The sequence below is a fragment of the Propithecus coquereli genome, unplaced genomic scaffold (genome assembly GCF_000956105.1).
Source record: "Propithecus coquereli isolate 6110/MARCELLA unplaced genomic scaffold, Pcoq_1.0 Scaffold45, whole genome shotgun sequence".
Lineage (NCBI taxonomy): Eukaryota > Metazoa > Chordata > Mammalia > Primates > Indriidae > Propithecus > Propithecus coquereli.
The window spans coordinates 9,377,023-9,401,979 of record NW_012150285.1 but is presented as its reverse complement, the minus strand read 5'-3'; the positions used below and the strand labels follow the sequence as shown (position 1 = coordinate 9,401,979).

Here is a 24,957-nt window from a genome sequence, read left to right as displayed (position 1 = left end):
CCGTTTTTTTAATGAACCTGTTTTATTTGGCATCTTCAATTTCACTTTCTGCTTTGACATCAATGGTCAAACCCACTTGTTTCTACTGATGTAAGTCAAGTTCTTTCATTTCTTATGATTAACACTATTCTGGGTCTTGTCTGTTTCAGCGGCAAGAGGATATCTAGTCAGGAAACAAAGAAAACAGATTGTTAACATGAAAAACATGGCGGTAACGACCATTCAGACTTCTGATCAGGAATTTGACTACAAGAAAAACTTTGAAAATAAAAGGTATCATGATGTTCATTTGTGCACCCTGTGACATACTGCTTTTTCAAATCTGTAAAGTCCTAAAATAATGTTCACAATCTTTCTCACACATAGCCAGGTTCCTGATACTAACACATCAAATGTCAGCAAACACCCATGGGCCACTTTTGTGTTCTGTGTCCTATTTAAGAGTCTGTTGACATCTCGCACTTTCCTTCTCAAAGTTTTTCTTCCTTGACGTCTCCGAGACTGCTTTCTACAATTCTGCTTCCAATTCTGAGCGTCCTTAGTTAATATCCCCTCCTCTCTCCACATTTAAATCCTCTTCCACATCTGAATGTGTCCCTGGGCCTTCTCACTCATTCCCGTGGCTTTCGTAGCCAAGACGCCCTTGGCTTCTAAGTCAGCATCACCAGCTGCCTTTCTTCTTCTGAGCCCTCGTGTCTGTACCTCCAAGAGCGCATCAGCAAACCTGCTTGCGTTCATTGGTTCAGTAGGCTGTATGCTAGGCCTGGGACACAGAGACAAATGAAACAAAATCCCTGCACTTCAATCTCTCACAGTATTATGAGGGAAAATATGACCAATAAATACATGATTGTAGTAAAATGGGTTAACTCTGCTGTAAAAATATGCAGTGGGTGCAGTGTAGACAAGGAGGAGGGAACCCTGCCTTGGTCGGTGGTGATCAGGGAAAGGGAAAAATATCTAGATTTTGGCTAAGTGGTGAAACTCAGATTGATCCAAAGATGGATAAGTGGTTGTCCCGGGAGATAAAGATCGTTCTAGCCCCCACCCCAGGCCCCTGGTCTTTAACATCAGGACTGGCCATGGAAAGAGTGAGAGAATGGGATGGAAGAGGAGATGGCTTCCTTCTCTCCCCACACACCCACGTCTAACATTCTCTTCACCCACCGCTGCTGTTCCCTCGCGCCGGCAGTGGGAGCGCAGATGGTCTCATGGACGCCTTCTCTGCCATCCCTTCTCCTCCCTGACACCCACACTCTTCCTGTGTCACCCAGGCCAACCTCATTTCCTTACGTGACACACATGAATGTTTATCTGAAACATAGAGGCATTTGGTGTTTTCAGTTTTTTACGTATTCAGAGACCTACATCTATACTCTTTGTCTTTTTCCTGCAAGGATAAAAATGATTTGTTTCTCTCTGTTACTGGCTATAAAACAGGCCAGCAAACTTCAGAAACATCATAGGCCCACCTCAGGAGCAGGAGGGTGGATGTCACCTGTGACTCCTATACTTCAGGAGTCTGACAGAAATATGGAAGAAAGATGGACTAATTTTACTACCTCTAGAAATGACTATTTGTAGAATTTAAATTACTACTTGTAGCTGTTACATTTAATAAGGATGTCTGATGTTCAGTTAGATACTAATTTGCTACCATCTTTCTTCTGAGGGTACCAGGAATTAGCTTCCAATATGGCAGATACATATTAAGCATCTACTACATACAAGATCCAATTTAGGGCCCACGGATGCAATAACAAACTGTCCCTACATGTAGGGATGGGGAATTTGACATTTGTTGGACCATCATAGGAGGTGGACCACAAAGTCAGACGTAAAAGAAGTATAAGCAGAGAGTTGAGGAAGCTCAGAAGAAGGAGGGAGGAAGGCTGGGGAGGACAAAGTCAAGAGAGCCTGACACAGGCCCCTTCTTGAGATCTGCAGGCTGGTGCTCTCAGCCCTCCACAACTTCTGACTCTTCCTTTTCCCCCAGTGTCCTGCGGCCCTTGTTGTCACTTTACCCATCACCGATAAAGTCCTTAACCTGTGACCTAGAAAAGCACAGTCGGGAGCTGGAGAAAGGTCCAGTCCTGCAGGCCTCCCCAGCACCTGTCAGGAGAGATCGCCAGTCCCTCCTGGGCTGGAACTCTGCAAGGCTGATCCTCAGAAGCATCATTGCACATGGTCTGTAGGTCTTCCAAGTGCTGTGCTAGCCTCAAGCACAGGGTGGAGTGTCCTGTAGCATAATTCCAGACATGTAACCGACATGAGGTCTGCAGCAGTGTATACAACAAGGTTTTACCAGCTAAATGCATTTAAAGTATCAAAAGTAACTTATAAATGGATTTTTTTGGAATGTAGTTGGTTAGAGACTACATGCATATCTTGTCTTATTAGTTGTAACTTGAATAAATATAAGCATTTTCAAGGGGGTACTATGGAAGAATTCAAAATACTATTAATAGCATAGCTACTCATCAAAATTGTGGGTGTTTTCGGTTCCCTACATAGTTTTCTAACTGATCCTGGCAGGATTCTCTTTTGCCTCCTGTGTGAACCAAAAATGTCACAGTAGGTCTATGCAGTGGCCAATAGAATTAGAAAAATGGAGCCCTAGTAGCTTTTTCCAGGTTTGGCTCAAAGAAGAGTCCTTCTTCACAAACAGATTGCAAAAGACCCAAACTCCCACATGGTTTTCCGGGTCAGGATGAAAAGTTTTGGGCATCAGCCCCCCCAGATAGCAGTGAGAGGCGGTGGCATGTCAGGGTGTCAGGTTATGACATTTTCACTCCGCCTTAATGTCCTTTCCTTGGCTGTGTTGCTCTCGTGAGAGTTTTGCCTTGGCTGGAAAAAAAAAATGTCTAGAGAAGACATTATCTTCAAGTTAAAGGGAAATCATTTTGGAACAATATTAACAAAGTAACAGCTGTGAAATTTTGGCCAACATATCACATGATCATGAACTGCAGCCAGGATATTACTTTTCCTTTAATTTTACAAGTATCTCCTGTGATAAGTAAACTTAGTGCTTATTAAAGTACCGTATGTCAGCCCGGTGAATATACCCTGTTTACTGGTCTCAAAACTAGGTGTATTTTCTACAACATCTCATCACTACAGGTACTTTGTTTTGAAAAGGACATGTTTTGAAAGGATTAAATTCCCAGAATTTCAATATCTCATTAAATGAAAATATGGTTTTTCATATGCTAGGATATTTCTCACTCTAAGTTGAATCTGGTTTTCCCATCATTTGGGTCCCCCCACAGTTGTCACTAGAGAGAACATCTGGGGAAGAACTTGATTAATGTGGCTTGCTAACTTTTCTTTTGAGCTTTCTTTGTTCTGGCTTTTCTCCCACCATTACGTAGCATGTAACTATTGCCAAAAGAAATAATAAGTTCTAGTTTAGTACCATATATTCAGATACAGTATGTTTTACACAGGGAATCCGTTGGGAGGAAACAAACAGAAAATGCAATCTCTACTAATGAAAGAGTCATCCCACCTCCAAATAATAAAGGGAGCCCCGCTGTAAAGAAGAATGCTACTTTCGCAGCTGAAGAGGAAGCCACTGATGCTGTTGAGAGTAACAACAGAGGATACCAAACTCTGAAAAAAATCAACAATGTGTGTGGAGAAGAGACTAAGCAAGAATTGTACCTTGCGAGGGACCCTTGGGAAGAAGTAAGTCCCACACAGAAGTCTATCAAAGACCTGGAGGAGAAGAGTAAGCTAAGGAAAGCAGAGACAGAGGAGGCTGGGACCCAGAGTTATTACCAGAGGTACACAGAGGAGAAAAACTTTGAAGGGTCAAAGGCAGCATATCTAGAAAGGAAGGGTGTATCCAAAAGGCCAAGCTACCCAGGACCTTGTTTAGCTGAGAATGAGACTTCCTTTAAAAAGACTTTGGAACCTAGTCTCAGCCAAAGGTCAGTTGACCAAAATGCAAATAGCAAAGAAAAGGAAAAGAAGACCTCTGTGGTTACCCAGAGCGCACCGATATGCAGGCAGGAGAGAGGCCATCTGAGACGTGGGATTGACAAGGAGAGGGAAGTTGAACCGGTAGTTCAGGCCAAGGAAGAAGATCAAGCAGCCGTGTTCATTCAGAGCAAATTCCGGGGTTACAAGACGAGGCAGCAATTAAAGAAGGACAGGGTGTCGTCTTCTTTTAAGAATCAAAAGATCGTTGCAACACCAACAGAAGGAGCAAGAAACACTCACAATGTGTATCCTTATCCCACAAAACGTGAGGAAACCGATAATATCAAGATGAAGGATGACAAAGACTCAAAAGCAATTTTAGAAAAAGAAGCATGTGATTTGGCAATTTTTTCTAAACAGGTATGTGAATAAATGAATTTATTTACTGTTTATTTACTAAAAAAATTTCTGGGCACTACATGATAACTGAATTGAACAAATAATGATAATTAATAACTGGTAGATTGTTCCATCTATGTTTATGAGACTACAAACCTTTTTAATAAAATATCTTAAGGATTGTGCTATTAAATAGCCATGAACTTTTAACCCAATTTACTATGATAAAAATGGTATAAAATATGATAGAAACCTCACGCAGTAAGGATACTAGGTTTGTACAGCTTACTGAAATGCTGGGGTTTGACAGTGCGAAGTTTGATGTATCTGTGAGATCTTTAATTAGAGCTACACAAATTTTCGTTTGAAGTTTTCTAATTCCCCTAAAGTCTATGATTTCTCTCTTACTCAAATTTAAGTTGAGAAGACATAATTTGGCCTCAATTTAGATATGTAGCCATATTTGTCATATATGCAATGAAAGTGAAAGTCTACATGTTATATCATCACAACCATGGACAATAAGGAGTCGGAAAGAAAAACCACAGAGAAAAATTTGCTCTTGGATAACGCCTTGTGCCAGTAGTAGGCATGTTTCCTCTGTGTCTACCGCAGGAAGCAGTAGGTTTTAGGGCCTCTTGTGGGTATGCCTGTACCACCGATAAATTAGTACTAAATTAGAAGGATCACGGGAACCAACTTCTATAAATGCCAATTCCATTTCTTCCTTTCTCTTTAGGTATTTGACCTTAAGAAAAATCATGTTATGTGCCAACACTGTTATTTTCTCCTGTGTAAAATAAAGCTTTAACTAGATGACCTCTAAAATACATGAATTACCAGAGTAGTCAGTGGCGTATACTAATACAAGAAATACAAGTAATAGAAGAGATATCAAAGAAGGATCGTCTGATACCCTGCGTCCCTAACCTCTGCTTTTTGTCTCTGACGGTGGCTGAGCCTATGAGAAAGCACAATAACTACCCTTGGACCCCTCCTTAGTGTTAGAGGTGTGGCCGGGACATCTCCAACTTCCAGCTGTCAGTAGCCATCTGCCATTGATTAATTTACCCAGCCCCTTCCTGTTCTTTTTTTTTTTTTTTAAGCATGTGTAAATAGTGAGTTTAACATACATACAGTCCTTCCTTTCCCTGGTGCATAAATTTTCTCACTCCAAATACCAAATCGGGGATTAGAACCCAGACCTGCTATGCAACCGAGACACTGCGGAGATGTTGCGGAGATGTAGAATTACAAAGTCCCCCACCTAGAGCTGGCTAACAACACCACGGGAGTGGATTCAACACTTCTCAGGGATAAAACTAGAGGCAGAAAAGCAGGAGCCCCACACTCTAGCTGGCAGGACAGCCATGTCACCAGAGCTGGGATGCAGAAGAGACAGAGGTTGAAGGTAGGAAGAGAGGACCCATATGAGAGGAGCCCTGAAGTCAGGCTCTCTGGGGGGCTGAGGTAGGAGAATCACTTGAGCTCCGGAGTTTGAGACCAGCCTCAGCAAGAGTGACACCCCGTCTCTACTAAAAATAGAAAAATTAGCCGGGCGTTGTGGCACGCACCTGTAGTCCCAGCTACTCGGGAGGCTGAGGCAGGAGGATCTCTTGAGCCCAGGAGTTAGAGGTTGCTGTGAGCTATGATGATGTCACTACACTCTACCCAGGGTGACAGAGTGAGACTATGTTTAAAAAAAAAAAAAAAGACTGGAAAGAGAATGAGGGGTTTAACACAATCAAAGACAGCAGAGGAGTCTTCAGGTAGACACAGCAGAAGGGCGTGGAAGCCAGCTCTCAAAAACCCGGGAAGGGGTTGATCAGGATAGAATTCTGGGGGTGGCATGATGTGTCTGGCAGTTTTTAATGAAAAATGTGAGATGGCAAAGTGGCACGCACGGGAGGTTATGTCAAATGAGGGCTTTACCTCAGACCCAGGTTCGAGTCCCCAGGGGTGTTAGGAGTTGATCAGCCCCTGCGTGCCTGAGGAGCTCTCTGCATCCTTTTCCTTGATTTATTCTGACACATGACCTTCTTTTTAGATATCAAAGTTATCTGAAGAATATTTCATTCTGCAGAAAAAATTGAATGAAATGATCTTGTCACAGCAACTGAAGCCACTTTATGTGGGTGTCTCTCCCCATAAGCCAATTAATAGACGGCTTTCTTCTCAGCAATACCTCTCAGGTAAAACCAGTAGTGTTAGAACTTCCTGAAGGGGAAGGAAATGCCAGATACTTTCTTTGTTTATTAGTTTCCCACCTTTATTCTTTGGCAGATTTGAGGTGCCTGTGCTCTGTCTTGGGGAAAACCTTTATTTCATTTCATATCTTATATGCAGATACACGTTTTTCCAGAATGTTCTACCCACCTCCTCTTCATTTTCCTCCTCTTCTCATCTTTTTCTTCCCCCCCCCCCCTTGTATTCACTGTCAGGGTCAATTCTTCTGAGGGGTGCTGTCCTGGTTTTTTGGCTCCTGGCTTGGAAGAATCACGATGTGACGGAGTGAGGATAGACATGAGCAACTCACACAAGGAGTTTTTGCTGTAGGCCGTTTAGCATGGACTAGAAAGTGGAAGTATATTTTTTGAGGGGAAATGGGTCTATCTCTGTGAGTGGAGAAGACGCTGGGGTCTAACCTCCTTTTTGTTTTTATGTCTGTGTCTTATGATATATTAAATTGTGGGTGGAATATTTATTGTTTTTCTGGGAAAAGGGTAGAGAGTTTTTAGAGCTAAGGGCCCTACCCAATTTTGTCCTTACAGGGAACTTTCAGGGCTTGCCATGACATTTGTAGACTGTCGTGGTGCTGATGGGTGTGAATTTTACTATGTTAGTGTATGTTAATGAAGAAAATGTTCCTTTGAACGTGAGCTCCCAGTTTCTGCGTGTGCTCCTGGCCGGGAGAAGTCCCTAACCTCAAGTTCCTGCTGTTGCAGGTTTGGTTTTAAGTGTTCATTTTTGTCCCCCTCCTCTTTTTCTGTGGTTACTGCTGCCCACCTACACCTGTCCCTAACATTCACTTTGACTAGAACTTGGCATATGACACCACAATGGAATGAGAAGGGGTGGTGTAGAGAGCGGGGCTGGGGTGCAGCTTTCATAGGAGAGAGTCAGCACCGAAATATTTTTCTTTTGTCAACGTCTGTGACCTTGAGTATAGAGTACAGAAGATACACATCTCTGTTCAGATGTACAAAGCCCGATAAATGAGAAAGACCTTTATTAAATTTTCTTCTAATCAACCTCAGTCACACTGTGGCCCGTTATACTAAACCCGTGGGGCATTCAGTCTCAGTGCCAAGTTCCTAGGGCCTTACACACCACCGAGGATCAGGTAGAGCTTGCAGTCACTGGTCATTTGCCCGTGACGGTGCTGTTGGGACACCCATGGCTCCTCTTCAAGTCCAGACATCCCGCTGCTCCCACGCCCTGCAGGCGGCACCTGGAGTCTGGAGTCTTACCTTGTCCACGCCTGCTCCAGGTAGCCACCCCCTCTGCAATCATATCACCTCCCCCTGGGACTGTCACCAAAAGGTTCAGGCTTGGGTCCCACCTTGCACCCTGAGCTGCCAAGGATAAACTCTAGCCACCCACCACCCTGAACTGGAATAATTGGTTAAAGAACTATTTTATTTGTTTTTATTAAGCTTTCTTAAATGTATGTATAGCTCGCATTTATTTTAATGTTTAATATTAGAAGTGTTTTGGTCTTTATTTAAAAGTTTGGTGATGTTATTGTGGACCAGAAATATGAAGTTAACTCTTGTTTATATCAATTAGCCAATGGTAAAATTGGTTTTATTGTACGTCATTTGCTTAGTTGCAGTTTCTAAGCACCCATCAGCATTGTTAAGTGAGGACTTACTTATGATGATATGTCTGTTCAAAGACTTACCTTCAAAAAAGGTTCCAGAAACTCACAGTGTTTTAGGCACATCCATGGAACAGATAATTTCCATATTGTGAGATCTGTTTGAGAAAAAAAAAGAAAAATATAGAAAGTTACCTATTTTATAAAGTTCATCTCTTCTAGAACAAAAGTCTGACAAATAACATTTTTTTAAAAAGCTATAGGTCAATCTCAGTTATGAATTTAGAGGTAAAACTCCTGATTGTAGTGCTGGCTAATGGAATGCAGCAGTACGTTAAAAACCTGTCCAAATAATACATATTAATACAGCGTATCAAAAGGTCAAAAGAAAAAAGTCATCTTGATAAATGCTGAAATAGTTTTCAATAAAATCCAACACCCAGTACTGATGAAAAGTAAAAACTCTTACTAAACTAAAAATAGAAGGATATGCTTTAACAATATGAAGAATATATTTCTTAAACCAACTGTCAACATCATAATTAACTACAAAATGCTGGAAGCAGTTTCATCAAAAAGCAGGGTTAAGAGAAGGATCCTGAAGGGATGCAGTGGCTCATGCCTATAATCCCAGCACTTTGGGAGGCAGAGGCAAAAGGATCACTTGAGGCCAGGAGTTCAAGACCAGCCTGAGCAACAAAGCAAGACCTGGTTTCTACAAAAAATAGAAAAGTTAGCTGGGCGTGGTGGTATGCGCCTATAGTTCCAGCTACTGGGGAGGCTGAGGCAGGAGGATGGCTTGAGCCCAGGAGTTTGAAGTTATAATGAGCTATGATGATGCCACTGCATTCCACCCTGGGCAATAGGGTGAGACTCCATCTCAAAAAAATAAGTAAATAGAACAAAAATTAGAAAATAAAAAACAACACATTTTTATGTAATTTGGAAATTTCTAACTAATGCAATAAGACAATAAAGAGAAGTTTCTGAAAAGCATAACTATGAAAAAGGAAAAAATAAGAATGTAGGATTATTACTAGACAACATGAATTTTACATTAAAGATGCAAACAGTAGACCAAAATAATGATTTCTACTAACAATAAGGATATATGGATATAGATATACAGATATTGTTTCCTATAAAAATTTATAGTGGAAAAAGAGCTCATTGGAAATCACAGCAAAAAATAACGCCTTGAAATAAACTAGCAAGAAAACTACAAAGAGACAAAAAAGAAGAGGTGCATAATGGAAAGATACATTGTGTTGCTGGACTGGAAGATAAGATATTTTAAACATGACCATTGTAAAGTTACTTCCTAGGTTTTAAAAAAATTATATTCAAAATTTCTGTGAGATTTTCTTTGGAACTTAAGAGAATGTCCCTAAAGATCATTTATAAATTTCAGGGGAAAAAAGAATAACTATAAATGAGGACTTTCTTATTAGATAGAAAAATGAATAATCTAATGCTATAATAATTAACACCATATGCCTCTGTGTAAAACTCAATCACAGATTAATGGAACAGAGTAGCCCTAAAATTGACGTGAATATTCATAAAAACCTGTCACTTACAAAAAGATACATCACAAACCAATAAGAAATGGATGGGTAATGCTTAAAATTCCTGTGATTTAGGAAGAAAACTAAGATAGATTATTACCTGATGGTGAATACCTAAATATTTCCCAGATGCATTTACCATTTAAATGTAAGAAGTAAACAAACAAACCGAAAGAAACCAGATGTTATGAACTTAGTTATTTCACAATCTCTGCTTAGAAAAGGACAAAGCATAAAACGTAATAAAAGGAGTTACAAAGAAAAACTGATAGATTTTTGCATAAACATTAGAACCTTCTAGATATTCCAAAGCATTGTTAATAGTTTAAGAGCTGAAGACAAACTAGTTAAAATATTGAGAACAAATGTAAAAAGTTAATATGTTTAATGTAGAAAGAGCTCTTATCATTAGGAAAAGCATTAATACTCCCAGTGGAAAAATGGTCACAAGCTGTTAATTTACTTACAAAAGAAGAAAGGCAGACAGAAAATAAGCATACACATGACAACTCTAGGAATAAAAAAATTACAAATTAAAACAAGTTACTAATTTTTACTCATCAAAATGGCAAGTATGAAAAAACATTTTAACAGTAATTAGAATGTGCTAATTTCATTATTCCCAAACATAATGGTGAGGTGGTGAAGAGTCAACATTTTGAAAAGTGATTTGGCAATACGTAAAAACAAAACAAAACAAAACAAAACACTGAAATAGTTTCTGTCATGGACCCAGTAAACCCGCTTACTAGAACATAGCCTAAGGAAATAATCAGAGCTGGAAAAAAATGTATGTACGTGGCAAGAAATAAAATTGGACAATAAGAGAATGATTAATAAGTAATGACACATTCATATATGGAATATTAACAGCCCTTAAAATTCATTTTTCAAAGAATAACCTTAGCAAACTGCTAGCAATCTAACTACAGAACAAAATATTGCAGACTTGGAATTGGAATACTGTAAATAGGTCAGTTTAATCTTTTAATACGTGAGGTGGTTCACTAACAAGAGCACCTAAACATAGAGTTCTAGAAAAGCCAAGTGACCAGTTGAGTAAGAAGGAGGTGCTCACTCTCCACTCTTCATCCCTTGCTGACTTCGTTCTGTATAAATTAAGAATCTGAATAATATTATTGCAACCTGGTATAGTGCTTCCACACCCAAATATGACAAGACTAGACAAGTGTCATCTCCAGATAAGTCATCTTCGCTGCAGACTGTCTTGAGCCACTGCAAGCTTGCTTGCTATCTCCTCCCGCCAGTTTGTGACCAGACATGTAAGGAATGATGGCTTTTAAAAACTACTGGTCTATTTCACCTGCCCTTGATAGGAATCAAAAACTCCTTTATCTGTATTATAAAGAATGAGCAAAGGACAAGAAAAAAATAAATGTTTCATGTTTAAAATCAGAGAATGTTCTTCTATTCTGTGTTTTTAAAAGGTCTAAGAAAATGACTATGGACAGTCAATAAGTAATTTTTTAAAGTTTGGATCTTTGGGAAAAATGAACGTAAGTTTTCATCTCGGGCTATATATCCAAATATTTTTTCAGATAAATTAAAATCAACATCATTTTGAAAAATAGCCAAGATGCAATTAGGGGCCTTAGATGCCACCCTTGAGTTTTCCTTATTCTCCAGGCAAGCAAGCGTATATTTTTGTCGTTTAACTGTATCCATAGTCCTGTGGACGGTCATACGCAGAAGACGTGCCCACAGTGTTCAGCATGACAGCTCACGGTCCCCAACAAAGATGGCGCTCTCATGTGCTTCTGTCCTGACGCCCTGTTTTGGTGACTGTGTACATATATGCAGGCTGGCTGGGAGTGAGGGGGTATTCTGACACCATGGGCTAGAACAAAAGTCACTAGCCTTTGGGGACCCTAATCCATGAGCTCAGCACAATGGAGATGACAGAGGTAGATGGCAGATATGTAGTGATCAAGTCCAAAAGACATGATCCAAATGGATGTATCTAGTGAGCTCACCCCCAAAACAGCCTGCTTTATCCTCCTGCCCCTCCTGTGCTATAACTAGGAGAGGTACGGCGGGGGAGGCTGGGGCAGGGCCTTACCTAGACCTAAGGGTGCAGTTTAAACACTAGAAGTTCAGTCTTCAAGGCTCTGGGTATTAGTGCAATACCCAAATCAGTGAGTGGCAAAAAGCTAAAAGCCCATGAGCCACAGGATAGGTGCGGGTGTAAGCCAGCCCTGGGGCATTGGTATTCAGTTGGTAGAAGGACTGGGTTGTGTAGTTCAGAATGGGGGTGGGGAGCTGGTAGTTGCCTCTTGAGGAGGTCACAGAAGGCTGTGAGTCAGATCCCTTAAACAGTAAAGCATCCCCTAAGTTCTAAGGACACTCAGAGCAAGACAAGCACCTACCCTAACTCTTCACTTCGGGTAAACTTGCGAGAACACACATACTGCAGAGTAGAAGCAAGAGGTCAAGTACAAGGCAAGCATGAGAACTGAACACGTCTCCAGGAGCTAATAGGGGGGAGGCAGTGCAAGGCAGAGAGGAGCACTTTGGAGCTGAGCTGTCCACCACAAGCTCAGAACCTGTGGACAGTTCTCTTCGTGTCAGGAGTGGCCAGCCTGGCGCAAGGGCAAGTTAGATGGACGGTGGAAACAGCAGCTTCCGGAAGACAGGTTGCAGCCATGGCCAGAGTGTGTCTGCCTTTAACATGCAGCAGTGAAAATTCCTCCCTTCTAAGATTTCCTGTAGGTCGTTATATCGCTTGAAGGTCACAGACTGTCAGGAGGAAATGGAAATTTACAAACACCCAAAAAAATGATTGCTTAACGAAAAATTACAGTAGCAAGTATTATATGTTTCTGTTCTGCCAATATCTGATTTAGACACGATACATATGCAAATTGTACTCTCCATGGATACTTAAGTAAAATAGTGTGATTATCATTAAGATGAGAATAATACTGAAATGGAATTTTCTAAAGCAAATATTGGCAATGAGTTTTAAATCTGTCTCCTTTCTTCTGAATGCAAAAATGTTCAGATGTTAGTCAATTCATTAGTCGAAAAAAGTGCATTTCTGATCAACTAAAACTTAATGAAATTATTACAGAACTATAACACAAATAGATATCTTACCTTCTAGCTATTTAATACAGCAATAACCTTTACAAGCTAATATTTATCATGCACTTCACACAAAATAGCCACAAACCTCATTATGCTAGTGCCAACATCGGTATGCTGCTGATAATTTTTGATTATGAATGTTCATGTCACTTTTGTAATTAAAGGGTTAGGATGACGTTAGTCGACGGTGTATGTATTCCCCCAAAGGAACAAAAATTCTCAGATCCATTAGAGAGCAAATAAACGTATGCCTTTCTGAAATATTTGTATGCTGAGAAGCTCATGGGAAGTTTGCTCTTAAAAAAAATATAGTATGAAGAAATGTAACCCGAGCAATCAGACTTTGTTGAAGTCTTCACCATAATTTTCACTTGCTGGCTGCCCACTTTTCATGATAATATCTTAAGTGAGATTTAAGAATATTCAGCCTTCTGCTTTAATTTATCCTGGTGAAGAAAAAAAAGTCCATAAACTAACACTAAAGCAGATTAGATTTTCAGAAATTCTGGAAATTCAACACATTCTGATCTTTTTTATCTCTATAATACATACACACCCACATGTATATTTATAATTTTGCATAAATATGACCATACCATGCATTCCAGGATTCTTTTTTAATGCAGTGCTTTTTTTCTTTTTCTCTTTTTTTCCTGTTTCATTCCCTCTGTTCCCCTCCCAACTCACATTACTCACCCCCAAGGGAACCCTTATTATAAAATATATCTTCCTTCATATTTTTTGCAGATGTGAATACATGCACTTATGCATACATAACAGAGAGACATTTTTATCATTGTTTTATATAAATAGGATCATAACATAAACACTTAAGCAATTTGCTTTTCTCACTCAATACCTTGGCAGGAATCCCTCCGCATCAGCTATTAATAGTATAGCTATAATTTATTCTTTTTAATGGCTCCATAATAGTCTATTTGTGAATCGCAATAATTATATAACCATTTCCCTATTATTAGATATTTTCTTTGTTTCAATTTTTTTGCTACTATGAAAAATGTTGCAGTAAATGTCTTTGAGAATGTTCTTGTATACTGGGATTTTAATTTTATGGGATAAATCTCCAGGGACGGGGTTATTGAGTTGAAAGGTGTTTTTGGTTTTGATAGATTGCTTTCCTAAAGGGCTCTAACAATTGACAATTCCTTCAACAATTTATGAGAATACACTTGTCCTGACATCTTGTCCATCTGTGTTATCCTTTTTTAAAAATCTTTGCCAATGTGTCTGGAGTAAAATGATACCTTATTACTATTTTATATCTCCTTGTTTGCTAATAAACACAGGTTCCTTCCCATGCTTATTTGCTTTTTGGATTTGCTCATCTTGAACTTGCTACTTATATCTTTTGCCCATTTTTCTGTTGGTCTCTATTTTTGTAGTCATTTGTGAGCACTCTTTGCATATTAAACGTATCAACCCTTTATTTGTCCTCTGTGTTGTAAACATACCTTCTCAAGTCTATCATATGTCTTTTGACTTCCTTGCCATAGAAAGATTTTTATCTATTTTTTAAGGGGCAAATATGCCTATGTTTTTTAGAACTTCTAAATTTTAACTACAACATTTATACCCCAAGATTGTCATGAATTTTCATAAATTTTCTTCCAAAAGTTTTATTAATTCTTTTATTTGCTATCTGTAAAGCATCAGGAATTTATTTTTATATGTGGTGACAATAGTGATCCAGTTAACAAAAGTATATTATCTTCTACTCTTCACTTAGCACTGTGTCACCAAGCAAAAAAGGAATCAAACCTCTTAGCATCTCCAAACGCCTACCCCATGCAGACAGCCAGTGAAATGGCAGAAGGACCTCAAAACCTAAGTCATGATCCCTCTACCCAGAAACTTCTGGTCCCACTGTTAAAAAAAAAATCACAGGTAAAAATAGTAAGGGTGAGAAATACAGAATTAGGTTTTATATTGGTTTTCCAGGGATGCTATAACAAAATACTACCAACTGGGTGGCTTAAACAAGAGAAATGTATTTTCTCACAGTTCTAGAGGCTAGAAGTCCAAGATCAAGATGTCACCAAGGTTGTTTTTCTCTGAGGCCTCTGTCCTTGGCTTGTAGATGGCCATCTTCACCCTGCGTCTTCACGTGGTCTTTCATTCGTGTGTGTCTGTCCTCATCTCCTCTACTTATAAGGACACCCCATTTACCTTATTTTAAGACCCTATCCCCAAATACACTCACATTCTGAAGTAGTGGGGGGTTAGGATTTCAACATGTGGACTTTGAGGGGATACAACTCAGCCCCTAACAGGTTGCAAATGGTCTAAGCAACCAGCAAGTGCCACTAGGTGGTGAGTGAAAGCTTCACGAAAGAGACAGTGAGATTTCAGTGAGGCTGTGAAAAGCTTTCCTATGAGAAAGTGAGATTCAGCGAAGTTACAGCTTTGAGCATGACGTGTCAGGATTCCGATGAGGTCACTGGACTGACCAGAAGACCTAGCTCATTTGGGGGAAAAGCTGGAGATAAAATTGGAGTTGCTGAGACTGTAAATGACCTAGATTCAGGAGAAGTTTAAGCTTGGTAAAGTAGGAAAAAAGAGGCATCATCATAAATTTTTGAAAAATGACATTTTATAATTAAAGTGCTATTGAAGGAAGGAAAATCTGGTTTTCATTTGTGAGATAAAACATGGAGACCAGATTAAGACTCTGCCACAATAATTATATGAGTTCTTTTGGCCGAGAGGGGTGGCAATGGTAAACGAGAAGAAATGGCGGATGAATATTAGACATTTTGAAAAATGCGTCAAAAACGATTGACAAGCCAGGCATGGTGACTCATGCCTGTAATCCCAGCACTGTGGGAGGCTGAGGCGGGAGGATCACTTGAACCCAAGAGTTCGAGACCAGCCTGGGCAATAGTGAGACCCCATCTCTACAAAAAACAGAAAAATGAGCTGGGCGTGGTGGTGTGTCCTTGTAGTCCCAGCTACTAAGGAGGCTGAGGGATGAGGATCATTTGAACCCATGAATTCGAGGCTGTAGTGAGCTATGATGACACCACTGCACTCTATCCTGGGAGTGCAGGGACACAGAGCAAGACCCTGTCTCAAAAAACAAAAACCAAACCAAATAACGAAAAACAAAATTGATGAAAGTTGATGATTGCTTGTCTGTAGGAAATGAAGAAGAGCAGTGCAGCAAAGGTGACATCGATGTTTTGAACCTGGGAGACAGAAACAATGTTGCCATTGAGGTTGTAGTGTGCAGAGTCCTAGATGGAAAAGAAAGATGACCACCAGTTCATGGGAGTCAGAGAGTTGGAGACGGAAGCATTCAGTAGGGAATAAGAAATTAGGGCGGGAGCCCATGTGGAACTGGAGGGGTCCAATATGAGGTGTGCATTAGAAAGACATCCCTGTGGCGTACTCTGTGAAAACCATAAGGAGCTGGGAGGAGATGGTTCAACCCACGAGGCAAAGGGGAGATCCCTTACTCATCCAGCAAACTTTTATTAAGCACTTACTGTGTGCCAAGCATTTCCCTAAGTGCCAGAGATCAATACGCTAAGGCATCTGCCTTCAGAATCCCATCCGCAGTCCCGAAGGCAGGGAGGGTCGATGATGCTTAGTGATGGAGAGGTCAGGGATAATAGGGACAGATGAAGGGCTTTTGGATTTGGCAGTGAACTGCACCCTTGACCTTCTAGAAAGCATTTCCAATAGTCTTGGTTACAGGAATCAGATTGAATGGGGAACATTTGCTAAGAAAATGGAGACGAGCTCAAGAATGCCTTTATTCTCCGAAACTTTTTTGTTTTCACTCTCCTGGCATGTATTCAGATTCTTTGCCGTTTCAATTTAATTCATTTGTGTCACAATAGAAATGTTCTGATATTTTAATTCAGACCTTAAATAATATTAAAGTTAAGGTAAAATTTAGTCACAGGCCACTTTCCTATGTTCCTAAAAATATTAAGAATATGTAATAACTTGATACTATATTTTTATGTTTCTTGCCATTCAGATTCAAATGAGCAATATAAGTGGATATGGCCATTACATTTTAAAATGATAAAACTTGGCCAGGTGCAGTGGTTCACGCCTGTAATCCTAGCACTGTGGGAGGCTGAGGCAGGAGGATCACTTGAGGTCAGGAGTTCGAGATCAACCTGAACAAGAGCAAGACCCCGTCTCTACTAAAAATAGAAAAATTAGCCGGACATGGTGGCACATACCTGTAGTCCCAGCTACTCGGGAGGCTGAGGCAGGAGGATCGCTTGAGCCCGGGAGTTTGAGGTTGCTGTGAGCTAGGCTGACGCCACGGCACTCTAGCCCAGGCAACAGAGTGAGACTCTGCTTCAAAAAAAATAAAAAATATAAGTAAAATAAAATAAAATGATAAAACTATGCAAGAGCCAATAGGAGCTCTTGGGAGAGATGTTAAGTGAAGAGAAGGGAAAAATAAACGACTGCTATTTGTGCTGGTGGCAAGAATTCACGCTTTCCCATCATTCCTTGTGCCTGTGACAGGGTAACACAGGATCCAGAAATGGCTCCGATATTTGGACTCCTTGCACCTCTTTTGTCTCTTCCTGGGGAGAAGCGAGAGAGAGAAAATGAGAGATGAACCTGCAGGGACTGGTTGCAAAGTGCTTTTCCTTTTGTCTATTACTAATCTCTATTAACAGGGTCTCATTAATAAATATCTTATTTTCTTTTCTTTTATTCAAAAGAGGACAGTAGTGCATGATTGTTGAGACTTCCTCTGATTAGCATTATTTCATGCATTACACCTCTTGGAAATCCTCCCAAGTAGCTGATTTCCTTTGTCATCCAGTGGTTTCCGTAGATTGTGACATGAACGAGCTTGACGGTGTTGGAATATGAATGCTGTTGTGATAAATATGTTCACCTAGTGGGCGAATCATGGGACTAGGGGATCAGACATCTTGAGTCTTCCATGCTGGCGAAGCTGATTTCCACTGCCAGTCACAATCGTTTATGTGCAGTAGGTATAAATATTCATTGATCTGATTAGATTTGACTTGATGTGATTAGTATGGTTTGGGACAATTCGATTTCTCTGTATATTTCTACATCTGGAGATTAGGAATCATCGCTGCCCCTTTATTAGATGCAATCATGATTTATTACTGCTCTTAAAGTCCTGCTAAGAAATAGATGCTCAGGTATCTGTTGAAAGCAGCCACTCTCCGATAAGCCCCCATGCTCAGCTCCCACCCTCACTCTGATGTACGTGTCAAGTGGACGTTCTTGCACAAATGCAGTCAGGATGGGGTGATCAAGAATCGGGAAAAAAATAGAAATATTTAGTGAGAGGCCTGTTAGCTGTGTGAATATAAAGCCAACAACCAAGCATGCAGATCACCAAAGCTCAGTGTCGCTCCAGCTTTGAGAACTTAGCTATATTGACAGACAGAGCAGGAAAAAATGATAAAATTTATTCTTTCTTAGTCACTGCTTTAAAGTCGGATCTGAAGATTCTAATGGTTCGAGGTTCTAAATTTTGGTGAAAGGCTAGATTAGGCTTTTAGAAAAGTCAACCCTGCAAATGCGCAGTCTCTCCATTTGGGCCATAACGCAGGAGGTGGGACTTTAAAATGAAGGCCACGCAGTGCGTGGGTGGCTGGGTCACCATGTGAGTGTGGGCACAGGGGCAGGGAAGGGAGAGCAGAGATTCTATGAGCATTACAGTCTTTTTAAAGTTTTTCTGGGAGCTTTCACTCCTCACCCCCTCTGTGCTCTTCACCGCTGTTCCCTACTCTGCAATACCAGACTATGCGTTCCTTTCCTTCCTCCTCTTGTCTCCCCCCAGCTGCCAAGGTCCTAGACCACCAGCGAACTGGAGGAAAGCACGTGGTGAGGGCTGTGAGGGTTGGTCGGGGGAGCAAAGGCCGTTCCTCTTTCTCCCGGCTGTAGCCTCAGTTGCATGTAGATGATTTGCTATTTACCCCAGAAGGGAAGCATTGCTCGATAGTGGTCTTTGTCACTGAACTCTTGTTTATGATCACCTTTCTCATAGGTAACCCTAAAGGAGAAGAATCAAAAATGTTGAGACCCCCAAGACGACCCCGGAAACCCAAAACATTAAACAACCCTGAAGACTCCACATACTATTACCTGCTGCATGTGAGTGGCTCACTCTTCCTGTCGGGGGGAGCCGGAGCGTGCGCCAAGCCCGTGTGAAACTGGCCACGTTAGCCTGTCACAGAGGAAGACCTGGCAGAAAGAGATGCCACTTCGTTTCCTCTTCACGGCCCTCCCCTGGCACTTTGTCCTCCTCCAGTCCTTCTTCCCCACGCGCAAGCCACTCCCGTGGTCGTGCACCCACGTGTCCTCCCAGCAGCTTCTCTGCTGGTCCATTCGTCTGAGCTGGGATGCAAATATCAACCCAGAAAGAGAGCCCCCTCATGGCAGGAGCTCCCCAGAGAGGGCCCTTAATGCAAACGGACCAGTTATGGTGAAAGTAGAATAAGGAAGGGGAGAGGTGGATGTTTATTGAGCATCTTTTAAATTCTGGGCCTAGAGTGAGACATTTTCACTTCCCCTATGATATCTAATTCTAGAAACAGCTCTTAATGTGGTGCCCGCATCTCATGCATCAGGATTCTGAGCCCGAGATAAGCACGTCTTAGCTGTCAGGGCCTTTAACTTTATTGAGGTCTTTGACTTTCACAGTTCGCAGCATGAGAACTCGGCGTCAGCCCTGCTAGCCCACCATTCCTCTCCCGGTCCTGTTCCCTGCGGTGCCACTGTCATCTGCTTGGCTTCCTACACCGAGAACCTGGGAGTCGTCCTGGATCTTGCCCTCCCTCTCATACCCGATGCCTAATCAGTTGCTCTAACTTGTGCTTCTACCTGCAAAAGCTCCCTCCATTTCACCTCTCTCCTCTAACCTCCCAGCAACTATTTCAGACCACCGTCGTTTCTCACTCTGCAATATTTCAGGCCCCACCCAAATGCTGCAAATCTCATCCTTTCCAGCGTACACCGGAAAATTTCTCTAAACCCTGAATTTGATCATGTTCCTCCCTGGATGGTCCCTTTAACAGCTCAGCAACTCCTTCAGCATAAACTCCAGATTCCTTCCAAGGCCTTCCTCGCCTGACCGGGACCGCACTTCGCCTTGTGTCCGGGCTGGCTGTGTCCCCTCGCCGTGTCCCCTCACCAGCAGGCAGCGTTCTCTCGTGCTCCGGAGGCCTTCGCATCCGCCGCTGCCTCCGTTTACAATACTTATTCTCTCTTCCACTCCCGCTGCCACGGTGAGAGAACGGCGCTTCTCCACGCGACCCAGAGAATGTGCTAATACCCGGAGAATTAACTGGAAATACGTTTCCCACCTCCAAGTTAGCCAGTCTCTTCTAGTCCTTTCCCTGCTCCCCAGTGACTTCTCTTCAGTTTCCACAGCAGTCTCCTCTCCCTCCTGGAGCTGCCCACGATGCAATCTTGCATTCTCTTCTCCTCTCACTCCCTTTGGACAATTCCATCAGCTTGCCATGACCTCAGTTACTGCTAATTTCTGAGTCTTCGTCCCTGGCTTAGATCTCCCTCCAGCTCCAGAATCAAACTGCCTAACGTTTGTTTTATGTAATCTACGTGGGTGTGCATGAGCACTGCATATAGATATTACACACACACACACACACACACACACACACACACACATATCCGTGTGTGGTGCACACACAGCTTTGTTGAGTTATAAGTCACGTGCCATACAATTCACCACCTTACAGATACAACTAAATGGCTTTTAGTACAGTCATGACCACAGTCAATCTTAGGACATTTTCATCACCCCCCAAAGTGACTCTGTACTCATTAGCAGTCACCCCCTATCCCCTCCCCACCTCCCACCAAGCTCTGGTGATCACCAATCTACTTTCTGTCTCTATAGCTTTGCCTATTCTGGACATTTCATATAAACAGACTCACACAATATGTGGTCTCTTAGCAAAAATTAACTATTTTACAAGCCAGTAATCTGACTGTTATCCTGCCTCCTTTCTCTCTCATCTCCCATATCCAAAAATCTACCTTGTAAATATCTCTTGAATGTCTCCGTTTCCCTCCACGCCCTGTGCTAATGGCATCTTCCAGGCCCGCGTTTCTTGTCAGTATTTCTGCATCACTCCTCGCTCTCGTCTCTTGGTCTCTCGTTTTCCCCTCCTCTAACTAGCACATCTTCCACACTGAAGCCAGAGTTGTGTTTCTAAAATTAACATCGATCATGCTACCCCCGCCCCCCACCATCGCCGGAAGACTTTCCAGGTACTTCCCACTGTCCTACGATACAAAGAAAGGCCTGTGGGAATCCGGCCCGCGGCTTACCTTTCCAGCCTCAGTCCCTGATATTCATTCGTCCCTCCAGATTCCCCACTTTAATCATTCTGCCTCATAACTTGCTTTCTCTTTTTCAAAATGTCACAAACATTTGTCCTTGGACATGCTCTTTTGTCAGCCTCGAACACACTTCCTCTTCCTCTTCTCATTCGTGACACAAACACCCTCAGCCTGGTGTCTTTTTCTTCAGGAAGCCTTCTTGACACTCCCACACCCCAAGGGGGCTCCCCTGTATCCTCCCTCAGCAGCTCACACCTCCTAGCGTGACACTTTATCGCGCTAAAGAGGGATCGATGCAGCTTCCAGGAGGACAAGGAGTTTGCCTGTTGCATTTAGCCTGACACGTAATAGGCATGCAGTGCATGGCAGTTGTATGAATGAGTCCAATGAAATAAAAGAGCAAAATACAATTAAGAGTAAATTGAGAAAAGTGCAAAGTTCCAGAGACCTGCATTTGACAGTTACTTTATAAGGGGTACAGATTAAGAAAGGATATTGATTTTTTTTATAGTGCTCAAAAAAAAAAAAGCAAATAATCAGACACTCGTTTATATAGTTAAATAGAATAGCAGAGAACAAGATTAGAAATTAGCAAACATTCCCCAGTAACCCTGAATTTAAGTAGTAAATGATGCTCGATGACTTTTATTAAGTGCAACTAAAATGGCGATTATAATGGTTTCAACAACAGATACTGTTCTGAATATGAGAAATTGTAAGACTTGAAATGAGGTGACATGTTTATCACTGATGTGAGAATTATGGGGTAGATTCTGATCCTCATAAATCTGCCCCTGCCCCCAAGAAGCAGCTTACTTTGTCATTGCACTATTGCCTAAAACTGGATATAAAGTATTTTAATACATCCTAAGTTATTAGTGACTAGGATACTTTTTTGTAATTCTTTAAGTCTTGGAATCTGTGACTTCAATGAAAAATAAAACACAGAAAATTAGTATATTATTATAATTGAAAACACCCTCCTGAGGATTTGGGGTGTTACAAATAAGTGAAATTTATAGCTGTAGTAGGAACCCACTTCCTTGAACCACCAAAACACTTTCTGTAATTTTAAATGGTTTTCATGAAAATCTTTCAAAAATATATTAAACTACTTGTCTCTCGACTGCCTGCTGTAGACTAAGAGCTCCATGAGGGCAGGGCTTTTGCTCACTGTTAACAGCCAGGTCCTTGGAACACCATGCTGCTGAAAGCAGTCGCTAGAGCACTATTCGTTAAATAAACTAGCGGTGCTGAGCTGCGGAAAATCATTTCCCTCACACTTGGCCAACACACACATCATCTGCACTTCCAGTTGTTTTACCTATTTTTATAAATTTTGTTTCTCTTTGGATGCCACTTCTTACGATGCTCAGGCCGGCTGCCTTCACATCGGGTACCGGCTCTCTCCTGCGATGCGATGCCTTTCATCTCCTGTGTCTAGGAAACGCTGCTGTGCAAAATCAGAGCGAGCCAAGCCCCCAAGCGTGCAGAGCAGAGAGCACCCGCTGAGCGGGCAGGCCCCGTGTTGCCGTCAGCAAAACGACTCAGGGCCAATGGTTTCCCCGAAAAATGAGTAATTGGACGTGGTCCTATCCGAAGTCCCTTCCAGTCTTACTGTTCTCTCCAGTGCTTTTCCTGAACTAAGGCAGTAGCTAGTTTGGCCACTTCGGTCTTCGTCTTTTACTTCTATGTTTTGGCTCCTTCTGCATCCTTGTGAAGCTCTCTAAATAAAGTGCTAGTGTATTTCCAAAAGGACAGTAAGACTGTGTCCACCATGATGTCTGGATCTGAATTTTAAAGTTTTGGCATAAAATGCATTTACATCAGATGGGGTTGGGGGGGGAGTGTGATGTACCCGATTAAGGGGCAGATTCTTCCAAGTCCTCCGAGCTAAGACCTCTGTTCTTTCAAAGGCCTTCGAAAGAAACACCCTCACCAGAAAATCTCATGGAGGCATTTTCATCTTCTCTCTCTCTCTCTCTTCTTTACCCTAGTTCTACAGGAAACTGCCATAGGATATTTGCTTCTGTGTTTTCATTTCACAGTTCAAGTTTTTAATTTATACTTTCAAAGCTATAATTGAAAACACTGTGCATCTTAGCAATAAATGCCCCCAATATAAATCCCCATGTGATAAAATTCTTATAAATCCTTCCCCTTGAGGAATGACATGCTTTTTTTTCATGATGAAGGACATGGTTTAATGTATCTTCATTCCCTTTTAGTCCCCGCTACTAGGAAACTAAAAGACAAACATAAGGCCCCACCTGAATACACCTGTTCTTTTGCCCTCTTTGTTTCTCATTTACAACTTCTACTTCACTACTTTGACCATAGAACTACTTCTATTATAAGCCATCTTAAATAATTTTTGGAAAAATGTATTATTGAATTATATTTCATTAAAATATTCTAGCGCAGGCAAGAATAAAATGAGCATGGACAGTATTTCCTTTTCTAGAAATTCCGGTAGCTAAGAACCAACTTACAGACAGCACCTCCCAGAAGTACGTGCTGATCAAATATAAAAAGCGGTTCTCACCAGCCTGAGATTCAAGGGCAGAATATTGTGTGATTCTTGGTTGTATAAAGGGCATCTCTGTCACTCAACATAGTGCCATCATTTAAGCATGACTTTGGATTATAGACGATTGTTACCAAGGACAAAAGGGACTTGTTTTCAGGGGTAATGGATCAGGGGGGTGGGGCGTCTGTAGGAAACTAGTAGTGATGTCACATTAAAACAGCAACAACCACCACAACAAACACTACTCTGGGCCCAGGGATCGTTAACTGAACTGCTAGTGGCCACTGTACCTGTGTCGGTCACATAATTATATGTAAGCACCTCGTAGCTTAGGACATTAGATCAAGAATGTGAAATAAAAGGAACTGGGAAGGAGGACAGGAGTGTCATTGTTATCCTGTCCCTCCCATCTTTCTGTCCCAAGTGGTCTCCTCCCAGACCTGCCACATCGAAGCACCCACTTCTACCTCGTGCACCCACTAACATCCAAACCAATAAGCATAACAGGCACTATGAACTGTTAGACTCATCCCCATTTGAGAGTATTGCAGATGATAAGTCGTGAGGAAAAATGATTTTCTGTGTCTCTAAAAATAGTGGGGAAGACCCTCACTATTTACAAACCATTATTAATTTCCATTTTATTATCTTGCACTTTATGGTGCCAACCAACATGACATCTGCAGTAGGGTTTGCACAATTATAATGTCTTCAACGGGTTCAAGGGGAGTGTGGTATTTGCTTTCTCAACCTAGAAGACATGTATGCTCTCCTAACATGTAAATACATGAGCTCAAATGTATCGAGGCAGCACACAAAGAAACACCTTACTTAGTGCTACAATACTAAAGGTGACATTGCTTTGTTTCTAAGCTAAAATTTAGTACCATTTTGTTAGTGTTCAAGCTGAAGTATTGAATAAAATGTATCTAATTATTTCTATATTGAAATATCTTAATTTGTGCCTTGATACATAAAGTTCTCAACTATGCAAACATTGTGCAAATAAAATACGTATATTGTCCATGCTGCTATGTTCATGCTATAAATGGGAACCTACAGGTTTAGAACGTCCCAGTTCCATTCTTTTTATGGACTGTCACACCTGTCCTCCACATCCACCCATCCGCTTTGCCTGCAGACAAGAATGACATGTAAGCAAGACACCAAAATAGCCTAATTAACCTGCTTAAATCACAACTGCACTTGTGATAGAGAAATGGGCTTCCCAGAAATTTTACAATTTGCTCCCATTTGTA

At 41.4% G+C, this 24,957-nt stretch overlaps 1 protein-coding gene across 1 annotated transcript in view; it reads left to right on the top strand.

Moving 5' to 3' along the window:
• The window catches only part of MYO3A (myosin IIIA), a 242,790-nt gene that overhangs the window by 203,702 nt on the left and 14,131 nt on the right, over positions 1 to 24,957 (top strand). The window contains exons 21-24 of the mRNA XM_012654857.1: positions 150 to 273; positions 3,450 to 4,347; positions 6,374 to 6,518; positions 18,848 to 18,954. Of these exons, the coding sequence (XP_012510311.1) occupies positions 150 to 273; positions 3,450 to 4,347; positions 6,374 to 6,518; positions 18,848 to 18,954 (1,274 nt within the window). The remainder of the gene's footprint in view (positions 1 to 149; positions 274 to 3,449; positions 4,348 to 6,373; positions 6,519 to 18,847; positions 18,955 to 24,957) is intronic.